This window comes from Toxorhynchites rutilus, chromosome 2, assembly GCF_029784135.1.
Source record: "Toxorhynchites rutilus septentrionalis strain SRP chromosome 2, ASM2978413v1, whole genome shotgun sequence".
Taxonomy (NCBI): Eukaryota; Metazoa; Arthropoda; class Insecta; order Diptera; family Culicidae; genus Toxorhynchites; species Toxorhynchites rutilus.
The window spans coordinates 28376919-28403656 of record NC_073745.1 but is presented as its reverse complement, the minus strand read 5'-3'; the positions used below and the strand labels follow the sequence as shown (position 1 = coordinate 28403656).

Genomic DNA, 26738 nt, shown 5'->3' with positions numbered 1-26738 from the left:
CGAATGCAACTGTAGGGCCAGATTAGAATGCGGCTGGGGGAAGTGTTGCGCACTTAGCAATGTAGGTTTGGACATGAAGGAGATTTTATTTTATTTATGAATAAAATATGTTTAGCGCGTAATCTTAATATTATCAACAAAATTTTAGTATTATTATCATTATTACTAACTGACCCGGTAAACGTTATGCTGCCATTTAGATAATTGAAATACAGCCACCTTACTGCCCTCATTCACGGACTTGCAAATGTATTTAATGCTTTTCACGGAACTACAGAACTGCAGAACATTAATATATATGTTGTTCATGCAAGATTTTATTACTCTGTTACATAGAACACATGTTTGATACGGTAGAGTGTGGCTAGGATGCATAGCTCGATTGAACTTGAGTCGTCGAACGGATTACAGAATGCAAAATTGCGATCCGTTCGGGTAATTCTAACTCGATTGTATTTCAGAATACGACGGTATACTTTTACCTGGTGAATTAGGTTTGCCTGGTTGATTCTTGCTTTGAAATATATGATTCATTGACATTCAAAACTATAATTATATCATGATCTGAAGAATTTTCCACATATAGAGATATTTTGATTTGAACATTCAGCTATTTTTGAAAGTGTGAAGTTAATAAAAAAAAACATTGCCTTTTTTATGTACAAATTTATTTCCATGAAATCTTCTACTTGCGAAAATTTTCGTTATACTTGTTTCATTTGCGATTTTTTCGGGAATCTGTTTAATGGGGGAATCAACTCTGGTAAATCGAAAAAAAATGTTTTTATGCAATGTTGTACCGGAAGGATTCTTCGATATTTCATTTCGTTGAAAATCTGCATTAAAAACAGAAAGTGGGTTATATCTATGGTATAACCGCAATGGTGACGTAGGACTATCGTTGATTCAGTGATCCTTTGTTTGAAGTTGAATCTGAATTCATTCTGAATGAATGAATAAATGAATATTTGGGGGACTTCGAAAACGAGAGCGTTACGTTGGAGGTACAAGGTTTTATGCATCCAATATTGAATACGAAAATATCCTACTGATGGGGAAGAATAATCTTCAGAAGCTATCCTGTTAATTGCGATTGATTGAAAAATCACAAAACCAAATGTATTTGGTCACAGTGGTACATGGATCGAAAACATTCAAATAAACTCTTTCACATGAATGTAATTTTAAATTCCCAGAGGAACTGGCAGATTATTTTCCGGATCTTTCTCGATGCTGAATGGCATCCAAACGGAAAGAATTCCGTGCGTGTATGTGTGTGTGTAGCGGCTGCTTCGATGGTCACCTTCTCTTCTCCTGAAGGATCGGCTTCTCTGTGCTCCCTCACAGTTTCAAACAAAACTGCTTGCGTTTCAGGGCAGATCTCGATCCTTCGCCGTCCAGCATCCTCAGCAACGATGTTGTCTTGTCGATGTCCGCACGAAAAATGAATGCGTCTCGCCACCAGAATATCGCTTAAGTATGCTTTTTGTGCGTGATTGAATCGAGAGAAGGCGTGGTTTACGATGGCAATTTGGAAGACAAACTAGAGGGGAATGAACTCTCTGAGCTCGGAAATTTCGGCGACTGAGCAATAATCGATTGCGGGTAGTGATCCCCGATTTTTTAAATTAATCGTTCATCAGCTAATCGAATACTTTTTAGCAGTTTGTTATTCGATACGATTAATCGCCCCAAATAATCGATTAATCGATTAATCGTCACACTGAGCGAAATAATTAGTTAGACTAATGTTCCTCATTTGCTAGAAAGCCATCTGGAATCAAAAAAGTGTTCATTCCGCCTGAATATCAATTATTATCTTTTACGCTCCCCTAAACTCGTTAACGAAGCTCAATTCGCATTGACGCCATTGCGCTTTGTTTACGATCCCAGAGGAGCGTCAAAGATAATGATTGAATTTCAGTATAAAACTGCAGCGGCCATACGTTTATTTTCTCTGGATTTGGATCGATTAATCGACGTAAACTATTCGTTCGCTACGATTATTGGTTGCGCAGTATTCGTACGATTAATAATCGATTTCTGTAGGAAGTATTCGATTAATCGATTAATCGAACGATTATCGGGGATCACTAATTGCGGGCGCATACAATATTGGATACGGAAATATCCTACTGATGGGGAAGAATAATCTTCAGAAGCTATCCTGTTAATTGTGATTGATTGAAAAATCACAAAACCAAATGTATTTGGTCACAGTGTTACATGGATAGAAAACATTCAAATAAACTCTTTCACATGAATGTATTTTTAAATTCCCTGAGGAACTGGCAGATTATTTTCCGGATCTTTCTTGATGCTGAATGGCATCCAAACGGAAAGAATTCCGCGCGTGTATATGTGTGTGTGTGTGTGTGTGTAGCGGCTGCTTCGAGATCTTCCCGGGGAACCGTTTGTGGCATCACTCTCCTCCTGATGGATTCATGTCTGGCCTAAGGTGCAAAAACAGGCTCTTGGTGAACTTGATGAACGGTGTATCCGCGCTTTCATGATAAACGAAGAGCTTCACCACAACAGCGACAACATGCTCCAATCGCTGTTCAATTAGAACTGAGTGGATTTCCGAGCGGCGCTCGCTTATTGGTGATTTCAATAGCATGTTTTGAAAGCAATTTTAAGACTATTGAAACAAGTTTTTGGATCAAAAAGTAACAAGTATAGAACGCGTAGACATTTTATCTTTCGAATGAAGTGTTTATCATACCATTTCGTTCAGTTGTTTAGGAGCTATTAACGCTCGAAATCTCGGTCTCCGGCGTAACGCTTTCGTTTTCGAAACTTTGATTTTACACCCCGGTATAGAAATGAAAGACGTAGTCCTACGTCAAAACTATGGGGTCATCTCAAGAGTAACATGGCTGTACGAATCTTTAAGAGCATTTTTTCAGCTGGTGGTACGTTTATCTCAGAATCTAGTGGACCAATTTAGCAGAAGTTTTTTTTCAGCATGCAAAAATGAATTCTGACCTACGAAAAGGACCTATCTGCTTTGATCGATTATCATCATTGATAACTTCTCTGATAACCACGGCCTTACAATTTTTGTTGAATTTTTTATTATTATTCAAATGGCCGACATTTTGGTGATTTTCATAATTTTCAAAAACCGCTACGTAACAATTCAGATAATAAGATTTTTACATGCTAAAAAAATCAGCCATATCGGTCCACTGGATTATGAGAAAAACGTACAACTAGCAAGAAAATGTTTTAAAGATTTAAAAAAAATATATCTTTCAAATGAAAGCAACATAATTGGCTCACGTAGCGTACTTTTTAGTGTAGAGCCAGTTTAGTTCTATAACTCTGTCATTGTTAAAATTCGAACATATGCGTAGGAGGGTTTTTTCCATGAAATATGATCATCTATCACCTCCTGAGAGATTCTGGGAAAATATATTAAATTCTTCTTTTACATTCAATAATCAAAAATTATATGCATGAAAAACAAATTAAAAAAAACATTTTTTTGACTCGATTATATACAGGATTCTATTATATACAGTGAAAATAAATCGGAGACTGTATATAATCGAGTTCGCGCTGCATTAGTTTCCAACTTGGAGGATAAATCTAAACACTCCCAACACTGAGTATTTCCGACGTCACCAATATATTATCGAAGAAACTCTCGCCTAGAATTATTAAGCTGTGCGTGTTTTTCTCATATGAATTGTTGATCATTTGTGTATCTGGATTCAGGCATCCCAACAGTAAAGCATTCTTATTACAGTCGATATGAAATTAACTCGGCTTCCTATGTGTGCACGCAACTAGTGATCACAGCCATATGTCCGATACACATCTCAAAGCGTACTGGTGAAGAAGCACAAACGCATAAGATACAAGCTAGCATTACGACATTTTTCTGGCGACAGTCACGTGTGACAGTAACCCGGGTAAACCGATGAGATTCCTCGCTTCGTCAGCGACTGTTACGGCGACAGAGCGAACGGAATAGCTGACACGAAAAAATCGGAAACGAACAGTCTCCCCGGCTCACTACGGTCGGGCACGACAAATTAGATGAATTCGACGAAACACCGACTGTTGCTGTATAGTATTACTTTATGCATTCATGCTCTGTCGCTTGTATACGAGTGTAGCGCGCTCACAGAGACTGTCGATTCAATTTCATACCGACTGTTATGAAAATGCAGTACTTTTGGGATGCCTGAGTAGGAGACATATTTTCACTACTTCCAATACATAATAATTAACTGTACTACAAATATTTCAAAATTTATCAAAATGTTGGGAGGACATCCCACCAACCGTCAATTGGCGTTACCAAATTTGCCAGCGGGGCTCTCCAGCTGACAGCCGTCAGCTTGACAGATGCCGCCGCGGCTCTCAGTTTACATTGTCGTCGACAACGACAGCCATCATTGGAACACAAGTTTAAATTTGCGATCAGCACCTCGCGCACATTAGTTTTATTGTTCGTAGTTATCGTCTAATAAATATATGTATTTTTACCACTAATCGCGAGTTGCTCATTCATAGCCCACATATCGCAACAGTGGCGACGAGATAGTGGTGGAGTTGAGCTAATTTAGTTCGTTTATCCGGGAAAAAACGCTTTTCGTGAATTGCGTGAAAGCACGTGGAAATTTTCGCAATGGCGACCAATCAATGGCGAATTGCCGGTGCAGCAAGTGGAGCAGCTCAACAGCAGCCGAACTTTCCGGATGCCATTTTGCGGATCCTGAACAATCAACACACGCTCATAACGCAGTTGTCGCAGCAGATATCAGCCACCCAGACTGCCATCACGAAGTTGTCCTGCAATGAAACCGTACTGGATTTCCTCTCAAGCAACATAGCGGAATTCGTATACGAGAAAGAGAGCGGGCACACATTCGATGCGTGGTTTTCCCGCTACACCTATCTCTTTGAGAAGGACGCCGCCAAATTGGATGACGCTGCTAAGGTTCGACTCCTCCTACGGAAAATGAGCCCACCGGACCACGAGCGCTACCACAGCTTTATCTTACCAACGCTCGCTCGTGAGTACACCTTCGCCGAAACGGTAGAAAAATTGAAATCACTGTTCGGTGCGTCCACTTCAATCTTTCGTCGACGGTACAACTGCCTCCAGACAACCAAGGAGGACAGTGAGGATTATCTCGCCTACTCGTGCCGGGTGAATAAGTCCTGTGTTGACTTCAAACTGTCAGAACTTACTGAAGAACAATTTAAGTGTCTGACGTTTGTGTGTGGCCTCAAGTCCAAGCAAGACGCCGAGATCAGAATACGGCTAATCAACAAGTTCAATGAAGCTGCGGATCTTGCTCTTCAACAAGTAGTTGAGCAATGCAACAACCTCGTCAACCTCAAGATGGACACTGTTATGGTAGAAAACCCATCGGGAGTGAATTTCGTTGCTCACAACCAGAAGAACAGGCGTCGATCAACCAGCAGCACTCCCTCGCACGATCAGCCCAGAACACCCTGTTGGTCCTGCGGAGGGATGCACTTCAGCAAAGATTGCCGTTTTCGCGATCACAAATGTCGCGACTGCGGTAAGGTCACCGAGAAGGGTACTGCGCATGTTTTTCATCGAAGTCGGCAGCGAGCGGTTCGAGAAAGCAGCTACCGAAGAAAATCAAGATGAAGAAGAAGCGTGAGCAGTCAACAAAGACGGTGACAGTTCGGAACATTCGTCAGGGTCGAAAATTCATCGAAGTCCAACTCAACGGTGTCCCTCTCCGACTGCAGTTGGACACTGGGTCGGACATATCCATCATCTCGCATCAGTCATGGGTCAAACTTGGTCGTCCGAAAGTACTGCCAGCAAGTTGTCGAGCAAAAACAGCGTCCGGGGAGCCGCTGAAACTTATTTCATAGCTGCAGTGTAGCATCACCCTCAACAACATCACCAGAGAGGGTAAAGGTTACGTATCAGCTCCTAACGCTCATCTCGACATTTTAGGCATCGATATGATGGACCAGTTCGGTCTGTGGAACCAACCGATCACGGCGTTCTGCAACCAAGTTACTAGTCAGCAGACCCAAGACGTTTCCGACCTTCGGGCCGGGTTTCCCGACGTTTTTACCACGAAAATGGGCATGTACAACTAGACGCCGGTAAAGCTGGTGCTGAAGGATGATCCCAAGCCGGTGTTTCGACCAAAACGGCCGGTGGCTTACAGCATGGAGAGCGTCGTGGAAGAGGAACTTCACCGGTTGGAAAGCCTTGACATCATCAAAAAGGTTGACTTTTCCGACTGGGCAGCACCAATAGTCGTTGTGCGGAAGCCTAACGGGACAGTTCGCATATGTGCGGATTATTCGACGGGGTTAAACGCAGCACTAGAGCCGAACTGCTATCCGCTCCCTCTACCCGAAGACATCTTCACAAAGATGGCCAACTGCCGGTACTTCAGCCACATTGATCTGTCGGACGCCTACCTCCAGGTCCAGGTCGATGAGGCAAGCCAACCACTTCTTACAATCAACACGCATAAAGGCCTCTACCAGTTCACCAGACTGTCACCCGGCGTCAAATCAGCTCCGGGAGCGTTCCAGCAAATAATGGATACCATGCTTGCTGGTCTGGAATGCACCTCTGGTTATATGGATGACATCCTGGTAGGGGGCCGAACGTTGGAGGAATATCGTCGGAACCTGTATCGGGTCCTCACTCGCCTGCAGGAATTTGGGTTCACCGTACGCATTGAAAAATGCAGTTTCAACATGCGCCAAGTGAAATATCTGGGTCAAATTCTCGATGGAGATGGCATTCGACCAGACCCGGAGAAGGTAGCAGCAATTGCCAACATGCCACCCCCGCACGACGTTTCTACACTTCGCTCGTACCTAGGTGCCATTAATTATTATGGCAAATATGTAAAGGAAATGCGCACTCTTCGGCAGCCGCTAGACCAGCTGCTGAAAGCGGACACCAAGTTCGAGTGGTCGTCCGCCTGCCAAAAGTCATTCGATCGCATCCGGGAGGTTCTTCAATCACCGTTGCTTCTGACGCACTACAACCCTAACATGGAAATCGTCGTGTCGGCGGATGCATCAACGGTCGGGCTGGGAGTGGGCGATGCCACAGATTCCCCGATGGGTCCATCAAAGCCATTTATCACGTGTCCCGTAGCCTAACCCCAGCCGAAAGCAACTACAGTTAAGTCGAAAAGGAGGGCTTGGCACTGGTGTTCGCAGTGACGCGGTTTCATAGAATGCTGTTCGGTCGTCGATTCACTTTGGAGACCGATCATAAACCGCTCCTGCAGATATTTGGCTCAAAGAAAGGTATTCCCACCTACACCGCTAACAGGCTCCAGCGGTGGGCCTTAACCTTTCTCCTTTACGATTTCGAAATTCGCTACATCTCTACGGATAGCTTCGGTCACGCGGACATACTCTCCAGACTCATCAACCGTCACGTGCGACCAGAAGAGGAATACGTGATTGCCAATCTCCAACTGGAACACAGCATTCGCACCGTCATCAACGAGTCGCTGCAGGTTTCCCCGCTCTCGTTCAAGGCCATCCAGTGCGGAACCAAAAGCGACGCGAATTTGCAGCAAATCATTCGTTTCGTCAACGAAGGCTGGCCGTCGAAGAAGACCAGCATTACCGATCCCGGAATCCAACAATTTTATCAACGTCGGGAGTGTCTCTCCGTCGTAGCTGGATGCCTACTCTATGGTGAAAGGTTGGTCATCCCGCCAACGTTCAAAAAGCGCGTTCTCCAACAGCTGCATAAAGAACACCCCGGAGTTGAACGAATGCGTTCCGTCGCTCGTCAATATGTTTACTGGCCAAACATCGACGACGAGGTAGCGAAGCTTGTCGCTTCGTGCAACGAGTGTGCCAGCGTAGCCAAGACAGACCGGAAGACTACCATGGAATCTTGGCCCGCACCGGAGAAACCGTGGCAACGGTTACATCTGGATTACGCCGGTCCGCTGGATAGGAACTATTTTCTCATTCTGGTGGATTCGTTCACCAAATGGCCAGAAGTCGTACGAACCAAGGAGATCACCACCACAGCAACCTTGCGAATCCTTCGTGGCATCTTCGCAAGATACGGTCAGCCGGAAACATTGGTCACAGATAATGGGACACAACTCACCAGCGACCGGTTCGAATCATACTGCGACACGAACGGTATCGTTCACCTGAAGACAGCGCCATTCCATCCACAGTCAAATGGACTAGCAGAGAGGTTTGTCGACACGTTTAAACGGTCGCTCAAGAAAATCACCGCAGGGGGGGAAACCCTCGACGAAGCCATCGATACCTTCCTTCTGTGCTACAGAACAACACCCTGTCGCAGCGCACCTGGTGGGAAATCTCCCGCTAACCTGATGTATGGACGTACGTCTCTGGAATTACTTCGCCCGCCTAAGCCGCTCTACAAGTTACCTAGTACTAAACAGGAAAAGCAATCCAACCGGAAGCACGGCGCGAAAGCTCGAAGTTACGATTCACAAGATCTCGTCTGGGCTAAGGTCTACTCAGCCAACAAGTGGACCTGGCAGCCTGGCATGGTGATCGAGCGCATCGGTCGGGTTATGTATAACATCTGTCTGCCTGTGAAGCAAAATCTCATTCGATCCCACTGCAACCAACTGCGGACTCGTCACGAATCTGAAATAAACGCAGAAGCTGAGACGACACCGGAAACTGCCCAAGTACCGTTGTCTATTCTCCTGGACAGTTGGGGTTTACGTCCTACTCCTGAGCCGGAAGCTGATGAACTCGACTTGCCAGCCGAACTCCAAGAAGATCTGCAGCCACAGATTAGTCGTCGACGTCAACGAGCCTCCCTTAGCACGCAACAGCAACAACCGATTCTTACTCGTCAGTCTTCGAGATCTCGAAGGCAGCCTGCGAGGTACAATCCGTATCAACTTTATTGAAAGGGGAGGTGTTGGGAGGACATCCCACCAACCGTCAATTGGCGTTACCAAATTTGCCAGCGGGGCTCTCCAGCTGACAGCCGTCAGCTTGACAGATGCCGCCGCGGCTCTCAGTTTACATTGTCGCCGACAACGACAGCCATCATTGGAACACAAGTTTAAATTTGCGATCAGCAGCTCGCGCACATTAGTTTTATTGTTCGTAGTTATCGTCTAATAAATATATGTATTTTTACCACTAATCGCGAGTTGCTCATTCATAGCCTACATATCGCAACACAAAATTAAATCTATTCGCACATCAAAGCCATCAAATAACATCTCAGAAAAAAAATCCATACTTAGTATTATACAGAACTGTTTGTCAGGGGCATAACTTATCGGAATCTCCTTCCTAATTTCGTAAAAAACAATCATTCAATCAGTGGATTTCGGCGAGATAGCATGGCTTGGCTTAATGTGGAAAATCAGCAACTATAAAAAACCAGAAGTGGGTTATATCTTTGATAGAACCTCAAGGTGGACGTAGAACTAACGCCGACTTAGCAATCAATAAGTAACAAGCATACGAATCTTAGACGTTTCATCTTTCGAATAAAGTGATTATCACACTTCATTTAGCCGGAAAAGAATTATTAACGTTCAAAGAGGGAATCGATTCCTCCTCGGAAATACCCACTCCCCAAACCCCGACAATTGGAATCATCGTTGATCCGGATCAGGATTATTAACGCTTGAGAAGGAATGGATTCCTCCTCGGAATTACACAGCGAAAATAAGACCCCCTTCCCAACAATTCCAACTTCCCAATAACGACGATCGATTGCAGCATTCGTAAGCAAATAATTTTATAACGCTGCTTCTATAAATGTGATGTCTTCGATATGCAATATAATATCCACTTCGATTATATCCACTACACCGTATCATACCATATCAAATCCATAATCAATCCGAGTACAATAGAACCCGCTGCTTGCATCTGATTTGCTATACCGATTTCCATAGGCTCTATGGTTTTGAAGCCTGTGTTAGGGAAGCATTCCGATTTCCAGAAACGCAAGCCAGTACAAAAGTACCCGCAGCTCGCATCTATTTTGCAATGCCGATTTCCCCAGGCTTCATGATTTTGAAGTCTGTGTTAGGGAAAAATACCAATTTGCAGAAACTCAAACGAATACAAAAGTACCCGCTGGTTGCATCTAATTTACTATGCCAATTTCCCCTAGCTCCATGGTTTTGAAGTCTGTGTTAGGGAAACATCCATCCATTCCAGCGATCGTACCTCAATCGTTGCGCAATTATAACTGAGTTGATTTCCAAGCGGCACTCGTTTATATACCGATTGGTGTGATTTCAATAGCCTGTTTTGAAAGCAATTTTAGGGCTATTGAAACAAATTTTTGGATCAAAAAGTAACAATCATATAACGCGTAGACTTTTTATCTTTCGAATGAAATGTTTGTCTTACTATTTCATTCAGTTGTTTAGGAGCTATTAACACTCGAAATCTCGTTCTCCGGCGTAACGCTTTCGTTTGCGAAAGTTTGAACTTACACCCCAGTATAGAAATGAAAGACGTAGTTCTACGTCAAAAATAATCAAATTAGAAAATAGATAAATTAGAAAAATAGATAATTGATGTGATTAAGGATATGTACTATTGAATTCGAATTAGTAACTGGTTGCAGTAAATTAAAAGGTTCCACCTTACACTGTAATGATTAATAAATTTAAAAAAAATAAAAACTACTATAAGGTTAAATATTTCGTAGAATTATTCTTTCATGTCTTGTCTAGGAGAATCATTGTTTCAACATTTTCGAAATAATCTCTTATTTACGCTGAGTGGGGGAAAGAATGAGTCAAGCATAAAATTGAATACAACAACTAAGCAATGTACATGCGAAAATGCATCAATACACTCACAATTAGTACCAATTCTCCAAATTCAACGCTCATTACACCACCCTAGAGGTGGCTTTTTTCGAACCTATGACATGAAACAATATTTATTACTTTGACTCATCGTCACCCCTTTTGAGGGTCAACTTTCATTTAATCGCAGTTTAGTGAAAAATTAATACTTTTCAACATTTTTCTAAACAACACTGCGCTCCAGTCTAATTTACGATAGTTATTCAACAACAAAAAATTGAAAACATACTTTTTTGACTCATTCTCACCCCCATCGACGGTACTCATTTTGTTATAAAATGTGCTTTCACAAGATTTGTTTCTAAGAATCACTATCTTTTCAAATTTAGTCGTAAACAACACCAAAGTTGAAAATTATTCTTCTTTTTGAGTTTACTCGATTGAAACTCCAAACAGACTGCTCTTAACAATACATTTATGCAGATCATTTTAAATCTCTAATCGTACTCTTTCCAATGAAATGATTGATTCTAAAAATGAACGAAAAAACAATCATCAAATAAGCACGTAATATACGAAAAAAAAACATTTTCAGTTTTTTTTTGAGGGTTTAGACACTATAATCTATGCATTTTTAAATTATACTCGACAAAACCTTGAACTATGGCTCCCGCGCCAGAATAAAAGGAATGACGAAAATTGCACTTTTCTGCTTTCGAAAATTTTTCATAACATTGAGAATTTTCCTAGGATTTTTTCATTAGTACTTGTTTCATTAGTACTTATTTTGATCGTTAATGAATGTACATTAAGCAGAGAATGTGCTCCTTGTATGATCCTTTCTTTTATATTCAGCAGTAAAGGATTTTCAATGTTGAGAAAATGAGAAAAAAGAAAAAAAATATATATATGAGAAAAAAAGGTTAGTTCGGCTGAAAAGTTCATAAGGTTGACGTCTAGATGGCTCCACTTTCAAAAATCTACTTGACTATTACAAAGCATCATCTTTCAATGGATACGTGTCAAAATTTAACAACAATCGGTCGATTGGTTCGTGAGTTACAGCATTGAGAGTGAAGCAACTTTTGTTATTGTGAATAAAAAAATGGAAAAACCACAAATCAATGAGAACGATGGCAAAATTGCATGAATTGAGCTTCGAATTGCTTCCGCATCCACCGTATTCTCCAGATCTGGTCTCCAGCGACTATTTTCTGTTCGCAGACCTGAAGAGAATGCTCGCTGGAAAGAAATTTAAGACCGTTGATGAAGTGATTACCGAAACTGAAGCCTATTTTGAGGAAAACCGAAAGAGTACTATAAAAATGGTACACCAAGGTTTTTTTACGCGGTTTTTTACGAGGTTTTTCTACGAGTTTTTTTACGCGGATTTTCCGATTAGCGCTGATTTTCCAATTAACGCGGTTTTTTTACGAGGTACGTATCCCCGGCGTAAAAAAACCTGGGTGTAAACGCTGTATCGCCCTCGAAGGCAATTATGTTGAATAACAAAATTGAATTTTGTAAAAAAAGGGTTTATAAGTGTTTTACCTTACAAACTTTTCAGCCGAACTGTTATAAACGTGACCGGAATAAATTGCTCCAGAAAACAACTGCAACAGCAACATCGACTCAGAAAAAGTGTAGTAGGCTATAAACTATAGGCTATTTTGAAAAATATCATGGGTATAAATGCCTCACAGAAGAAAAGCGTTATTTATATTATAAATATTTTTTTTTTCGTTTTCGTTTTTCGAAACTTATTCTGAGATCAAAGTAAGGGGAGCGAAGTCCCCATTAAACGAGAATAAAAAGTCGAGGCCCAGACCGCCAAGATAACGCGATTCCAGTCGATCGTCGACTCACCGATCCGCCGTCGGAAGCGGCGGTCTCTCGCACACAAACTTGTGTTCCACTGATTACACGGTTAGTTTGAAACATAGGATACGATCCTTTTGCAAGATCCGACCAAGCTTTAGCGAGCATCAGACAGCATACGTTCGTCTGGTGCACTACGTTTGCCCGGTTAATTTTGGTTCTGAAATATATCATTCATTGCAATTCAAAACTATTGCATCACGATCTGAAGAAATTTCCATAATTACAGTAATGCTTTCGAATCCGGACACTTTGCATAATCATTTAATAGTTACTAATCGATCGCATTAACTTAACAAGCAAAAAATGTTATGGCTGTGGCATGATATTGAATGTATTGCAAAGTATCCGGATACAAAAGCATTACTGTATAGGTGTTTTGACACAGTATAATTGACAGATCCATTCGTATATGTTGGACGAATGTCTCTCGAGTCAAACGCTATCATTTTTATACATGAACGCAATGCTCGTCCTAGATCGAACAATTATGAATACTGTATCACTGTTTGCAATAGTACATGGAAATAACGATATCATTTCGTTTTCAAAATTATCAGTTGCTTGGACCAAATAATTTGCAGTGTTCACAATGAGAAGATTATAAATGGAGCAATTCCATGCCAAAACAGCCGAGAAACAACCAATTTTAACGCAACCATCCGATTTCTTTTAAACATTGTACATAAGGTGGAAGCTACCCGAAATCAAATGACCAATTTTAATTACGAGGGCCTTTCCAGAATCATTGACTATTGATCATAAAATCATAGCTCGAAATTCTGATGTCTGATTAAAAATTAATGCATGGAAAAATTGTTGGAAAATCGACGCACTGTTTAGTAAAAATGAAATTTTAAATAGATCGTTTAAATAATTTTATTCAAAAATTTAATTAATTATTTAAAATGTTTATAGCTCAAAACATGGCCAAAACATATTTTTATTCAAAAACTTTTTCTATTTAACAAAGTTTAACGTATAGTGGTACCATGTCCGACTCACCAAAATGGGGATTGATTTTTTAAAAGTTTTGTGAAATTTCAATACTTTGCCAAATCTTAACTGTTTAGGAAAAGTAATGAAAAAAATGAAATCAACATGCGATTTTACATCAAAAACTATGTATAACATTTTATCCTAGGGTTAACCGTTCTCGAGATATAATAGCTATATCAATTTGACGTGGGACTACGTCTAACCGGAGTTTATGGGGGGTAAAATGAAAACCTAAACACAGAACAGGCAGGAAAAAATTAAAGATTCCGAATGCCTATAACTCGAACATTTCTTACAGGATCGGGAAGATGTTTGCATCAATTGATAGGGAATATATCTACGCTTCTATCGCAATTAATAAAATGTTATTCTTCATTAGATAAACAATTGAATAACTGTAAAATGTTAAGCGTTATCTAAACGCCCTAACTGCCTCATTTTGATTGGCCCGATCTACGGTTTCCCTAACACAGCCATCAAAACAAGCAGCCTTGGGGAAATCGGCATTGCAAATACATGAAAGTCGGGGGTATTTTTGTTCCCACTGAAATGTGTTTCCCTAACACAGACTTCAGAACCAAGATGTCTGAGGAAATTGGCATTGCAAATTCATGCAAGTCAGTGGCATTTTTGTTCCGACTGAAATGTGTTTCCCTAACACAGACTTCAGAACCAAGATGTCTGAGGAAATTGGCATTGCAAATTCATGCAAGTCAGTGGCATTTTTGTTCCGATTGAAATGTGTTTGCCTAACACAGATTTCAAACCAAGATGTCTGGGAAGATCGGCTCTGCAAATAAATGCAAACTTCGAATACTTTTGTACTTGCTAGCCTTTGTGCAAACTATAATATGTTTCATTGACACGGTCTCCTAAACTTAAGAAGCTGGGAAAATCGGCAGACACTAGAGACGAATGAACTTTCAAATTTCAATCCTTCATAGTATGAAAAGTAGAAGTTAAAGTTTTTGATTCATGCAAGCCGGGGGTACTTCTGCACCCGCATTTTTTTGCACTCCAAAAAGTGTTTTCCTAGCACGGATTATAAAAGCGGGTACGAACACAACGCTTTGGCTTGGTTATTCATTATTGCATTGAAGGATATGCCTTCATATCTTCCACTCACTAAATTTCTACGCATACCATTTGATGATTAGGCAAAATGTTGTTAACCATTTTCTGCGATAACGCCTATTGATTAAACAATATGCGTTCGACGTACATGTCAAAATCGGAACTGAGTGCCTGAAGTTCATCAAATCAAACAAATTCGCGGTTCTAGAAGTACGTACACTTGATACCAAACGTAAAAGGACTGTCATAAAATTTACTTGTAACGAAGAACGTAATCTATCACAATGCATGAATTAACCTTACATGGAATTATACAATCTTTTTACTCACAAAGCAAATATATTGAATTCTGAAATAGTTTCATTCCATCAAAAATTTAATTAATACAAACAAAGGATTACTAAACTCAGGTAGTCCCACGTCAACCTTGCGGTTATATCATAGATATAACCCACCCATTTTTTTCGTTATACGACATGGAAAGAACGAAGATTTCGAATGTGTTTTTCTCGCCAATTTCATTTACCAAGCCGCTTCTTAGAATTGTCGCGTCACTCCGGCAGTTGTGCTGGGCGAGGATGAAGAAATCGTTGCCCGTCGTTGCTGTGTTTTTTATTGCTGTGAGGACGGCTTTTGTCTGCACTGCTGATGAAGTTCAAGAACTAATCAAGCAAACAGAACTAAATTTGGTTGCCTGTCTTCATTCTATCATATTTTCAGTATCAAACATTTATTCCATGTAACGGAGAAACATGTTATTTGCAAGTGATTGAAAAATCTTGAACGAGAATTGTGTCTGAAAATAATCTGATATTATAATGATGAGTTTTGGTAGAAGTACTAGGAATGTTATAGTAAAAGGTAAATTCAACGGGGTCGATTAGAAGATCAATCAATGAACAGTTCTGCGATTGGACCCATAAACTTGCGCTTAGTAAGAAAACGTGAATGTTTGAAGGTCAAAAAACAAATTTTAGGCGGGACAAAGTTTGCCGGGTCAGCTAGTGTTTAAAAAAATTGAGAGCTCTACGATTTTGCTGAAGACAAAACTCAACTATCTTGTAATTTCAAAAAGTTAGTATTCTAAATTTTTTTTCTAACTCAACAAAAATTTAAATGAAAATTTATAATTGTCCGAATCGATGTTGTGAACAATTTCTCTGAAGATACCTACCCCTTAAAAAAATAAGGTATGGTAAATGATTTTGGTTTGTCCGATTTAGGGTGTTTTCACGCAACTAGTAAATGCAAATCGATTTTTCGTCATGAAAATCACATGAAATCAAGACGAGTTTGGATTTGTTGAAAAGCCCCAAGTCTAGAGTTGCTAATAATATCATAAGGCGTTCGAATTGCTCAATTTTTTACGTTTTTTAACGATTTTCTTCAAAGAGAAAATATAGGGGGTTTCCGTAGCCACATTGGTTGCGCGTTCGCTTAGTAAGCGATCGATCGTGAGTTCATAACTCAGGGCCCTCATTGACCATCTTTGTGTTGTTACAGAATAGCTATGGAGATCGATCAGCGATGGAGATCGATCCACGGTCGAAATAAGATCGATTCATCCATACAACTGCTCTGCTCTGCCAGACACATCGGGCTACTGTTCTATAAATAACTCAACAATGATCAATCAACTGTCTCCGCTGTCCGGTGGTCCAACTGGATAATGGAAGAACAGAAAGAATAACTCTTACGCCTAAATGGCTACTGTGTGAATGTACCATATGTAATGGTATAGAAGGAATACTGGCGAATGGCAACTGTGTAATGTGCTAATTATAGATATGATAACCATGTGACATGTACACGATTAAAATCGGCTCTGTTACAGCTAAATTGCTAATGAGCCTTAAATAAATAAATGGGATAAAAAAAAAGAGAAAATATGATCTTGGTTTGTACACCTCTGATCACGGTTTGTCCGGTTTTAGAATTCATCATTTTTGAATGAAAAAAATCGAATTTTCAAGTAGATATTGCACTTCTCATTGCTTGAGTTTCCTGTTATTATATTGATCCATTAATATTTTAGTATCTCTTCAGCACATTGCCTTTTCTTGGGCACTTTAAGTGTGAACAGCACTCAACACAGAGAAACTTTATTGCTGCTTCACGCGATGGACAACAAAACAAAACAAACAAACTGCAGCGTGCCAAACCATAGTTGCCATAGTAATCATGTAGACAAACCAACATCAGCGAGTCGGTCAAACTATGATCAAAATTGAGGTCATCAAGATACATTAATTACATGATTTTGATTTATAAATCTGATAGGAATAGTGTGCAAGCATGATTTTTACAATATTTGTAAGTGTTATAATCCAGAAAAGATTTGAACACGTACCAAATAATCATCTTCTTCTTCTTCTTATATGGCACTAACGTTCCTAGAGGAACTCCGCCGTCTCAACGTAGTATTACTTGCGTCATTTTCATTAGTACTTAGTTGAGATTTCTATGCCAAATAACACGCCTTGAATGCATTCTGAGTGGCAAGCTCTAGAATACGCGTGACCACAGTGCAAGTCAGAGGAAATTTCTTTGAAGAAAAATTTCCCCGACCAGAACGGGAATCGAACCCGAACCCCCGGCATGTTAGGTTTGACGCTAACCACTCGGCCACGGGAGCACAAATAATCATCTGGTGGGTAATTAAAAATTATCTCAAATGAGGGGTGTATTGATACAATAAAAATAATCAGATTTTTTCCTAAAATTTAATTTGAAAAATTTTTAAATTCGATTTGAAAACCTGAATTAGAGCATCCAAAAAAGTGGACAAACCATGATCATATTTTCGACTAGTTTTAAGTACTTTTCCGGTACTATAGAGATACTATAGAGATCCGCCTTCTGCAGACGGAGTGTATTACATGGAATACATATCTGATACGAAAGTTTATTTTAGGTTGTTTTCCTCCGGCCAAAACCAAATGGAAAAAGCCTTAATGTGATTCAGATCATGAGAGATCTGGCCAGATACCCTTCTGTGTCTGAAATTCGCAGGGTTAGACCGAACAAATTGCGAGTTGTCGTGAATGGAAACACACATACGAGATTGTTGCTGATCAACATTTCACTCTCGAATATCGCGTATGGATTCCCTCCCATAACGTAGAAATTGAGAGGGTGATAGCTGAAACGGGTCTGACGAGCGAACAAATAAAAACTGAAGGAAAAGGCAAGTTCAAGAAGCTCCCCTCAATGGAAGTAAAAATTTTGGACTCGGGAAACTCTCCCATGATGGGGAGACAACTAAATTTACGCCGTCTGACTCGTTTCGAGTCACCTTTGCTGGTTCCGCCCTCCCTGGCTACGTTATGGTGGACAAATTGAGACTACCTGTGCGACTCTTCGTACCAAAACCCATGACTGTCAACAAATGCAAGTCGATTGGTCACACTTCAGATTATTGTGCCAACAAGGAACGCTGTGCCACTTGCGGAGAGCAACATGAGGGGAAATCCTGCAGTGCGACTGAGCATAAATGACCATATTGCGAGGGATCCCCACACGAGCTCTCAGCTTATGAAACTTACAAAAGTCGCTGGGAGAAACAGAAGCGCTCTTTGAAGGAACGCTCGAAACGCACTTTTGCGGATATTTTAAAGAGTGCTTCTCCACTGGCCCAACAACAACAACCATTCAACACACAAAATGTCTTCGCCACGTTGCCCGTTGACGAAATGGAAGCGGACACAGCTAGCGGTGGCACACCGTTTATATTCAAAAGGAATCGCCGACGCAAAAATATGACCATTCCCAAAGTTCAAGAACAAGTCCCCCCGGTGATACCCCCTGTTAGCTTGCCTAAAAAATCGAGTGCAGCGGACAAGCAAAATCAGGTTCCTCCTGGCTTCCGTGGGAATAGTTCACCTTCGAACGACCCAGCACTCGAGGGGACATCAAAAACCCCAACTGTCCCTATTTTTCCGTCCAGCTTAACTTCCCAATCGGGATTTATAAAGTTGACTGACCTTGTGGCTCAAATCTTCACAAGCCTTAATGTTTCCGACTTCATCAGAACCATTGTCATTCAATGCTTCCAGTATTAAAGACAATTTTGCAACAATTGATGCAAACATGGCCCCTTCTTGCAATGACTATCTCTCGTGATGCCTAATTCAAATAGAGAGGTCGGAGATATTACTATTTTACAGTGGAATTGTCGTAGTCTTATCCCTAAATTGGATTCATTCAAATTTTCAATTCATAAGTTCAATTGTGATGTTTTTGCTCTGTCCGAAACTTGGCTTTCTACGCGAGATGATCTCTCTTTCCATGATTTTAATATTATACGCTTGGACCGTGATAACAAATACGGAGGGGTGCTATTGGGGATCAATAAGTGTCACTCATTTTTTCGAATTGACCTTCCACCTATTGGAGGGATCGAAACTGTTGCTTGTCATGCAAACATCAGAGGCAAATACCTCTGTATTGTCAGCTTGTATTGGCCTCCGAGAGCTGCGGTTAGCCGCAAACAACTTGATGACATGTGCTCACTCCTTCCTGAGCCACGATTGATCTTGGGAGACTTCAACTCTCACGGAACTGCCTGGGGGGAACAGTACGACCACAATCGTTCATTGTTGATATATGACCTTTGTAACAGCTTCAATATGACCGTTTTGAACACTGGGGAACAACACGTGTACCTAAACCTCCTGCTAACCCAAGTGCTCTTGACCTCTCGCTTTGCTCGAATTCACTATCGTTAGATTGCAAGTGGAATGTAATCCAGAACCCCAACGGTAGTGATCACTTGCCAATCAATTTCCATCACCATTGGGTCGAATTCTTCTGAATCTATAAACATGGCATATGACCTCACAAGACACATTCACTGGAAAACATACGCGGACGCGATTGCTCTAGCCATCAATTCCAGAGATGGCTTACCTCCATTGGAAGAGTATAACTTCCTTTCTCGTTTGATCTATGACAGCCCAGTTCGCGCTCAAACGAAACCCATCCCAGGGTCCACCATTCTCCGAAGGCCTCCCAATCTATGGTGGGATAGCCAATGTTCCAAGCTTCATGTAGAAAAATCGAATGCATTTAAAGCTTTTCGGTAACGTGGAACCCTGAAAATTTTCAAACGTATTGAGCCCTTGAGAATCAGTTCAAAAATTTGATCAAAAGGAAAAAACGAAAAAGGAAAATTGGCGAAATTTCGTGGGAGGTTTGTCAAGAGAAACGTCAATGAAAAAATTATGGAAAGTGGCTCGAAACATGAGAAATCGCTCTTCAACGAATGAAAGCGAAGAGTGTTCACATCGATGGATTTTTAATTTTGCACGAAAGGTTTGTCCTGATTCCGCTCCTGTGCAAAAAATTGTTCGAGATATACCACAAGATAGGTGCGATCTTGATTCCGAGTTTTCGATGGTAGACTTCTCTCTTGCTCTCTTTTCATGTAACAATTCTGCTCCGGGATCGGATCGAATTAAGTTCAACTTGCCGAAAAACCTCCCTGATGTGGTGAAACATCGCTTGTTGAATTTATTCAATCGGTTTCTGGAGCATAATATTTCTCCAGATGATTGGAGACATGTGCGAATTATAGCTATTAAAAAACCCGGAAAACCCGCGTCCGACTTCAATTCGTACCGCAATGCTGTCTTGTATACGGAAATTGTTGGAGAAAGTGATCTTGTTTCGCCTTGATTGATGGGTTGAAACGAATGGTCTACTCTCAGATACACAATATGGGTTCCGCAGGGGCAAGAGGTCTTGCGTTGCTTTCTTCAGAAATTCAATTGGCTTACGCCGAAAAAAAAACAAATGGCTTCAGTATTCTCGGACATAAAGGGGGCCTTTGATTCTGTTTCAATAGAGGTTTTGTCAGACAAATTACTCTCTCGGGTCTGCCGCCTATATTGAACTGGCTTTGTGGGAAACATTTGAACTTTTCTCACAGAGATTCGGCAGTAAGTCGGTTCTTTTACATGGGCTTCCCCCAGGGCTCATGTTTAAGCCTACTTCTATGTAAGCGACATCGACAATTGCCTTACACAAAATTGCAGCCTAAGACAACTTGCAGATGATGGAGTGGTGTCTGTCGTAGGATCGAAAGAATCCGACCTGCAAAAACCCTTACAAGATACTTTGAACAAATTTTCAACCTGGGCCATTGGGCTAGGGATCGAGTTCTCCACGGAGAAAGCAGAGATGGTGGTTTTTTTCTAGGAAGCATAGACCAGCAAAACCAAAGCCGATCACTCATGCTATGTCATCCAAGTATCTTGGGGTCTGGTTCGACTCCAAATGTACTTGGGGGGCCCATATTAGGTATCTGAGTAAAAAATGTCAACAAAGAATAAACTTTCTCCGTACAATTACCGGCACCTGGTGGGGAGCCCATCCCGAAGATCTTATTATGTTGTATCGAACAACTGTTCTCTCAGTGATGGAGTATGGCAGTTTCTGTTTTCAATCAGCTGCTAAAACACACCTCATTAAACTCGAGCGAATTCAGTATCTTTGTCTCCGTATTGCGTTGGGATGTATGCCCTCAACGCATACCATGAGTCTCGAGGTTTTGGCAGGCGTACTCCCACTAAAAGATCGCTTCAATTTATTATCTTTTCGGTTCTTCATCCGGTGTAAGGTCATGAACCCATTGGTGATCGGAAATTTTGAGCAGCTGATCGAGTTAAATTTTTACTCTGGATTCATGAATTCATCTCCATGCAGGTTGATCCTTCTTCGTATATTCCCAACCGTGTTTGTTTTCCTGACTATATCAATTCTTCTGTGCATTTTTATCTGTCCATGAAGCAAGATATCCATGGATATCTTGCTTCAACGATCTTCGATGCAAAGTATGGGGGTATCAATTGTGATAAAATGTACTTTACTGGTGGGTCCACTATAAACAAGTCCACAGGATTTAGAGTGTTCAACAAAATTTTCAGCACCTCCCATACTCTTCAGTTTCCTTGCTCAGTGTATATTGCTGAATTGGCAGCAATTCATTGGGCGCTGGACAGCGTCAACTCACGACCTGTTGAAGCTATCCGTTAAGTGAGGCCGGAAAAGCACTCGCCGTACTTCTTTGAGAGAATACGAGAAATTTTGAGTGCTTTATCCAGACGCTGTTATGTCATTACAGTTTTAATGTAATGTTTATAAGATTATAGGCTGCAAGCCCCTTTTTTTTAAACTAAACATAGAAAATAAAACTCATCCTAAAAACTAAACATGGAAACAGAAATAAAACACATCATCACTTATACATTTAGTTAACCTCTTAAAAATAATCGTAGTCTTCTTCGAATTTCTTCTGTTGTGTTTATGGAAATCACTTCTTGCAGCATGTTGAACTCACGCATGAATCGAGTTGTAGGTTCGTGTTGGGTGTAATTTCTGGACCTCAGAGGTGGATCAAAAAACCTCCGGCGACGAAGAGAAAGGGGGCTGGTGTTATAATTTATCCGTCCCTGGAGACACGGGCTTCTTATCCGTCCGCTCAATAGTTTACAAGAGAAAATCATATCCGCGATTCTGTGTCTACTTCTGATAGTATCCATGTCTACTTAACAGCAGAGATCTTCGTATACTGGCAGGTTTTCTCTCGATCCTGAATTCCTCAGCGCAAACCTTTGCCTTATACCTCTTTATTTCCTTTGCGGGTAATTCGTCCCCTCGCTGCAAAACAGTAGAATAAATTGAAACGTAAATACACTATGGATATACGAATAGATTTAAGAATTGAGTGTTCATAAACCTTGTTATGATTTTCTTATATCCCTTCCTTCTTCTAAAAATATGTCACCCTTCTAAACTCGAGTATACCGCGAGTAATCGGTTTCCCACCTACCTTACTCTAACCATAGATGTAAGAAAATTGTTCATATATATATATATATATATATATATATATATATATATATATATATATATATATATATATATATATATATATATATATATATATATATATATATATATATATATATATATATCTTCTATATATATAAAAATGGAGTGATGTCTGTCTGTCTGTCTGATTCTTATAGACTCGGAAACTACTGAACCGATCGACATGAAAATTGGTATGTAGGGGTTTTTGGGGCCGGGGAAGGTTTTCGTGATATTTTGAGACCCCTCCCCCTCTCTAAGGGGGGGCTGCCATACAAATGAAACACAAATTTCTGCATTACTCGCAAATTAACCAAGCAAACGAAACCAAAGTTGGCATGTGAAAGTTTTAGGGTGCAATAAATGTTTCTATGATGGTTAGACAGTCCTTCCCCCACTCAAAGGGGGGGCTGCCATACAAATGAAACACAAATTTCTGCATTACTCGAGAATTAACCAAGCAAATGAAACCAAATTTGGCATGTGGAGGTTTTAGGATGCAATAAATGATTCTATGGTGATAAGATACTCCTTCCCCCTCTCTTAGAGGGGGCTGCCATACAAATGAAACACAAATTTCTGCATTACTCGAGAATTAATCAAGCAAATGAAACCAAATTTGGCATGTGGAGGTTTTAGAATGGAATAAATGTTTCTATGGTGTTAAGATACTCCCTCCCCCTCTCTTAGAGGGGGCTGCCGTACAAATGAAACACAAATTTTTGCATTACCCGAGAATTAATCAAGCAAATTAAACCAAATTAGGCATATGGAAACTTTAGGGTGCAATGAATGTTTCTATGGTGGTTAGATACCCCTCCCCCTCTCTTAGGGGTGGCTGCCATACAAATAAAACATAAATTTCTGCATTACTCGAGAATTAATCAAGTAAATGGGCGGGACGAAGTTTGCCGGGTTAGCTAGTATATATATATATATATATATATATATATATATATATATATATATATATATATATATATATATATATATATATATGTATTTATATATATATATATATATATATTTCAAAATTATATTTAAGAATTCGGCTCCTTTAAACGGTAACTGAGCCAGTAAAAATAAACGAATTAATAAAAAAAGAAAGTTTATATTCATTTATAATTTTCATTTTCAAAATGCGATATTCCACGTGAAAATCTATTACTATTTTCGCTTAACACCAACGGTACACGAAGCTTAATGCCGTGTACGTGGAATTCCATTGGATTAAAGGCGCATACTACGATGTTACTGAAAAACATATGAGAAAACAGTTTTTCGGGTTTTCCTATTGTCCTACAACATTTTCTAATTTTTATCTCTCTTTTTCTTTAATGAATATCACTATTGGGCGGAACTAGAGCAGTTAAAAGAGTTAAGTTTCTTCAATGGTTCTTTTGATGCATTAGACTCCGTTCATTCCATATCATCGTAGCACGTCATAGCTGTAATAGCAGCTAGCTGGATCTGGACAATACGGCACTGGATCTTCATTGAACCTAATGAAAAATAAAATTCGTTTCTTCAGACACTTCGTTTTGCCGCATTTACAGATCCTTTTCCAAATCTTGTTGTTCTCGCGAACTTATCTGCAAACTCGAATTAAAGTTTGAAGAAATTCTTCGCCCGAGCGGAAGCATAAAAAATTGTTTTTCATTATTATTTCCGATTTATAAGTAATGAGGTAATAAGTAATTTTCGACATTTCGTATATGGTCGAATGTTTTGCGAAAGCATTGTCGTAAACAATTAGCTTGTGTTCTAAATTTCAATCTGATTGATGGTGACAGACATTCTCCACCAATCCACTCGCTGGTCAGATTTAAAAACATAGTTTTTGAATTAGTTTACAATTAAGACAAAAAGATTGTACCATTCTCTGCCAAAATTGTGGCAACTGACATTCATCCAGTTCAAAACCACACGCGGTGAATCATGTGAATCAGTCATCGCGTTATGTGAGCAAAACATTTATCAAATATCTCAGATAAAAAAAAACAGCGAAACAAGTTGCGCCCGGTTCCGGCTATCTTAATCAAAACACAATTCAGAACTGGTTCCCAATCAGGCCACCACCACCCCATCGTGATCCGAAACAGTTACGTTGTCGGATCACGCAGCTCACTACTGATAATTTATTCGGAAATCTATTTTACCGTCCAAATCCAAACAAATTGGACGGATTTAAAAGTACGCCTTCGAATACAATGGACCCACTGGATCCCGTCCCATTGTCGCACGCCACACGAAGTGCCTCTCTTCCAATGACCTTGATCGCGACCCGAGGCCCCATAGCCTCGAGCTATATTTACGCACGGGAGATAAACAACAATAAAGGTGACGGCGGCGGTGGCGGTGGAAAATATTCCGAACATTCCACAAAACGGGTTACATTCGGGGTAAATGCATAAGCGATAGGAGCACTGGTTTATCGCTGCCCTTCGGGCGATTGAATAGCCGGTCGGCGGGGCTAATCCATCGCGTTTCGATGTGCTCTCGAAGGTCGGGAAGTTCGTCTGGCGAGACAGGTGAGGCAAGGTGAGGTTTTGTTTGGAAAACAGTAATCCGAAACGTTTTTACATGCTATTTGTCCCATTATCAGCGTCCACTATCAACCCGTTCCCATTGTGTTCGATCCCATGGCGAAGTGCTCATCACAGAGCGCGGTAAGGTATGAGAGCGTTTGTTTGGCAGCAACCATTGGGTTGCAACCTCATCATCATCCTCTTGTTAAGTGCTCGTGTTGATCGTCACCACCGGGGCAAATGTAGCATGTGACTGAAGGGTGAGAAGTTTTATCTTGGTTCATTCAAAAATCAGCAATATAGTATGCAATTGTAAGCAAGGCACTTATCGACTCATATAAATAATTGAAGATCCCCATATAATATCCCACTCCAACCATTCAATACCAAAATCACCAGACGACGAATCGAGGTGCAGTTTATGGCGAGATCCGAGATCAATTACAAAACAGTACCAGCAGCGCGGCGGTTGATATTGCTGGTGCTGCAGTGTGTTCTGATGCAACACATGACAATAAATGCTCCTATTTCCCGCGGCTTCATTACGTTTGTTTCTTTATTATATTTCACGAATTCAATTAGTTTCCCATGTGGTGTATTTGCGCGCGCGCGAACATCTTTCCCATGCGCTTCATCGCACATCGCGCATATCGCACAAAGCAAGCCATGCCAGCAGTAGTAGTAATGGGGGTATTAGGTTGCAACCCCCTCAAGATATGATCGCCCGCGCCCGCACCAACCGATGACGACAGTTTCCGTGGCCTACTGACATCATGATCATTGACTGCTTCTTCACATACAGCGGTCAGTGACGCGCGAAGATTAATTGCCGCCGAGCCTATTTTTCTCTTGACCAGGTGAGATAATTGTAACCAACAAAAAAAAACAACCGTGAATTGGTGCACAACGCACAATAAATGCGAAATTTAACAACATTGCATTGTCAATGGCAGGGTTGTTCGAGGGAACGGAATTAACTCGTGGACAACTTTGGCGGTAGTAATTGAGAGCGGCATGCGAAATTTGATCCATCCACATGCCACGCAAATGCTCATAGCAGGAGATGAGGGAGCCGCAATGAAATTGATTGCAATGGTAGATAAACCGTCGTTCATTGAAACAATGGTAAGAGGGTGATTAGATTCGCTCGATCATTTTATCAGCCTCTGTTTCAATTACAATGCATCCTGGTATCATGCACTCAGCGGAACTTGCGTAAAAGTTAGATCATTTTTGATTGGGACACCCACTTTGGGTGATTGCAGTTTTTGTTCCTTGTAAAGTGATTTTTACTGTTTTACAGGGTCTTTCAGATTAAACGCTCACGCAAAAAATCGAATAGCTCCATATAATTATTTTTTGACGTAGAACTACGTCTTTCATTAAGGGTGCCAAATCAGAAAACAGGTCACGTTTTTATGAAATAAAGTTAACGTTAATAACTATTTTTGCCGCGAACGGATTTTGACGATTTACACACTAAACGAATCGAAAATTCCGTAAGATTTGTTTATTATGCTATACATTAGAATCCCCTGGTTTGTAAATGGTTAAAATTCATGAAAACTTTAAGCGTTTCCATTTTCCCATACATTTGTTCTGTCCATTT

At 40.5% G+C, this 26738-nt stretch overlaps 2 protein-coding genes across 2 annotated transcripts; both read left to right on the top strand.

Moving 5' to 3' along the window:
- Positions 1-5634: 5634 nt before the first annotated feature.
- LOC129765621 (uncharacterized protein K02A2.6-like) lies at positions 5635-7134 on the top strand. The gene is made up of 3 exons (XM_055766034.1): positions 5635-5808; positions 5872-6042; positions 6106-7134. The coding sequence occupies exons 1-3, from the start codon at positions 5635-5637 to the stop codon at positions 7132-7134; spliced, it is 1374 nt and encodes a 457-aa protein (XP_055622009.1).
- A 77-nt stretch (positions 7135-7211) lies between these two features.
- Positions 7212-25015, top strand: LOC129765620 (uncharacterized protein K02A2.6-like). The gene is made up of 2 exons (XM_055766033.1): positions 7212-8875; positions 24673-25015. Exons 1-2 carry the CDS (start codon positions 7212-7214, stop codon positions 25013-25015), a joined length of 2007 nt encoding a protein of 668 aa, XP_055622008.1.
- The last annotated feature ends 1723 nt before the right edge of the window (positions 25016-26738 follow it).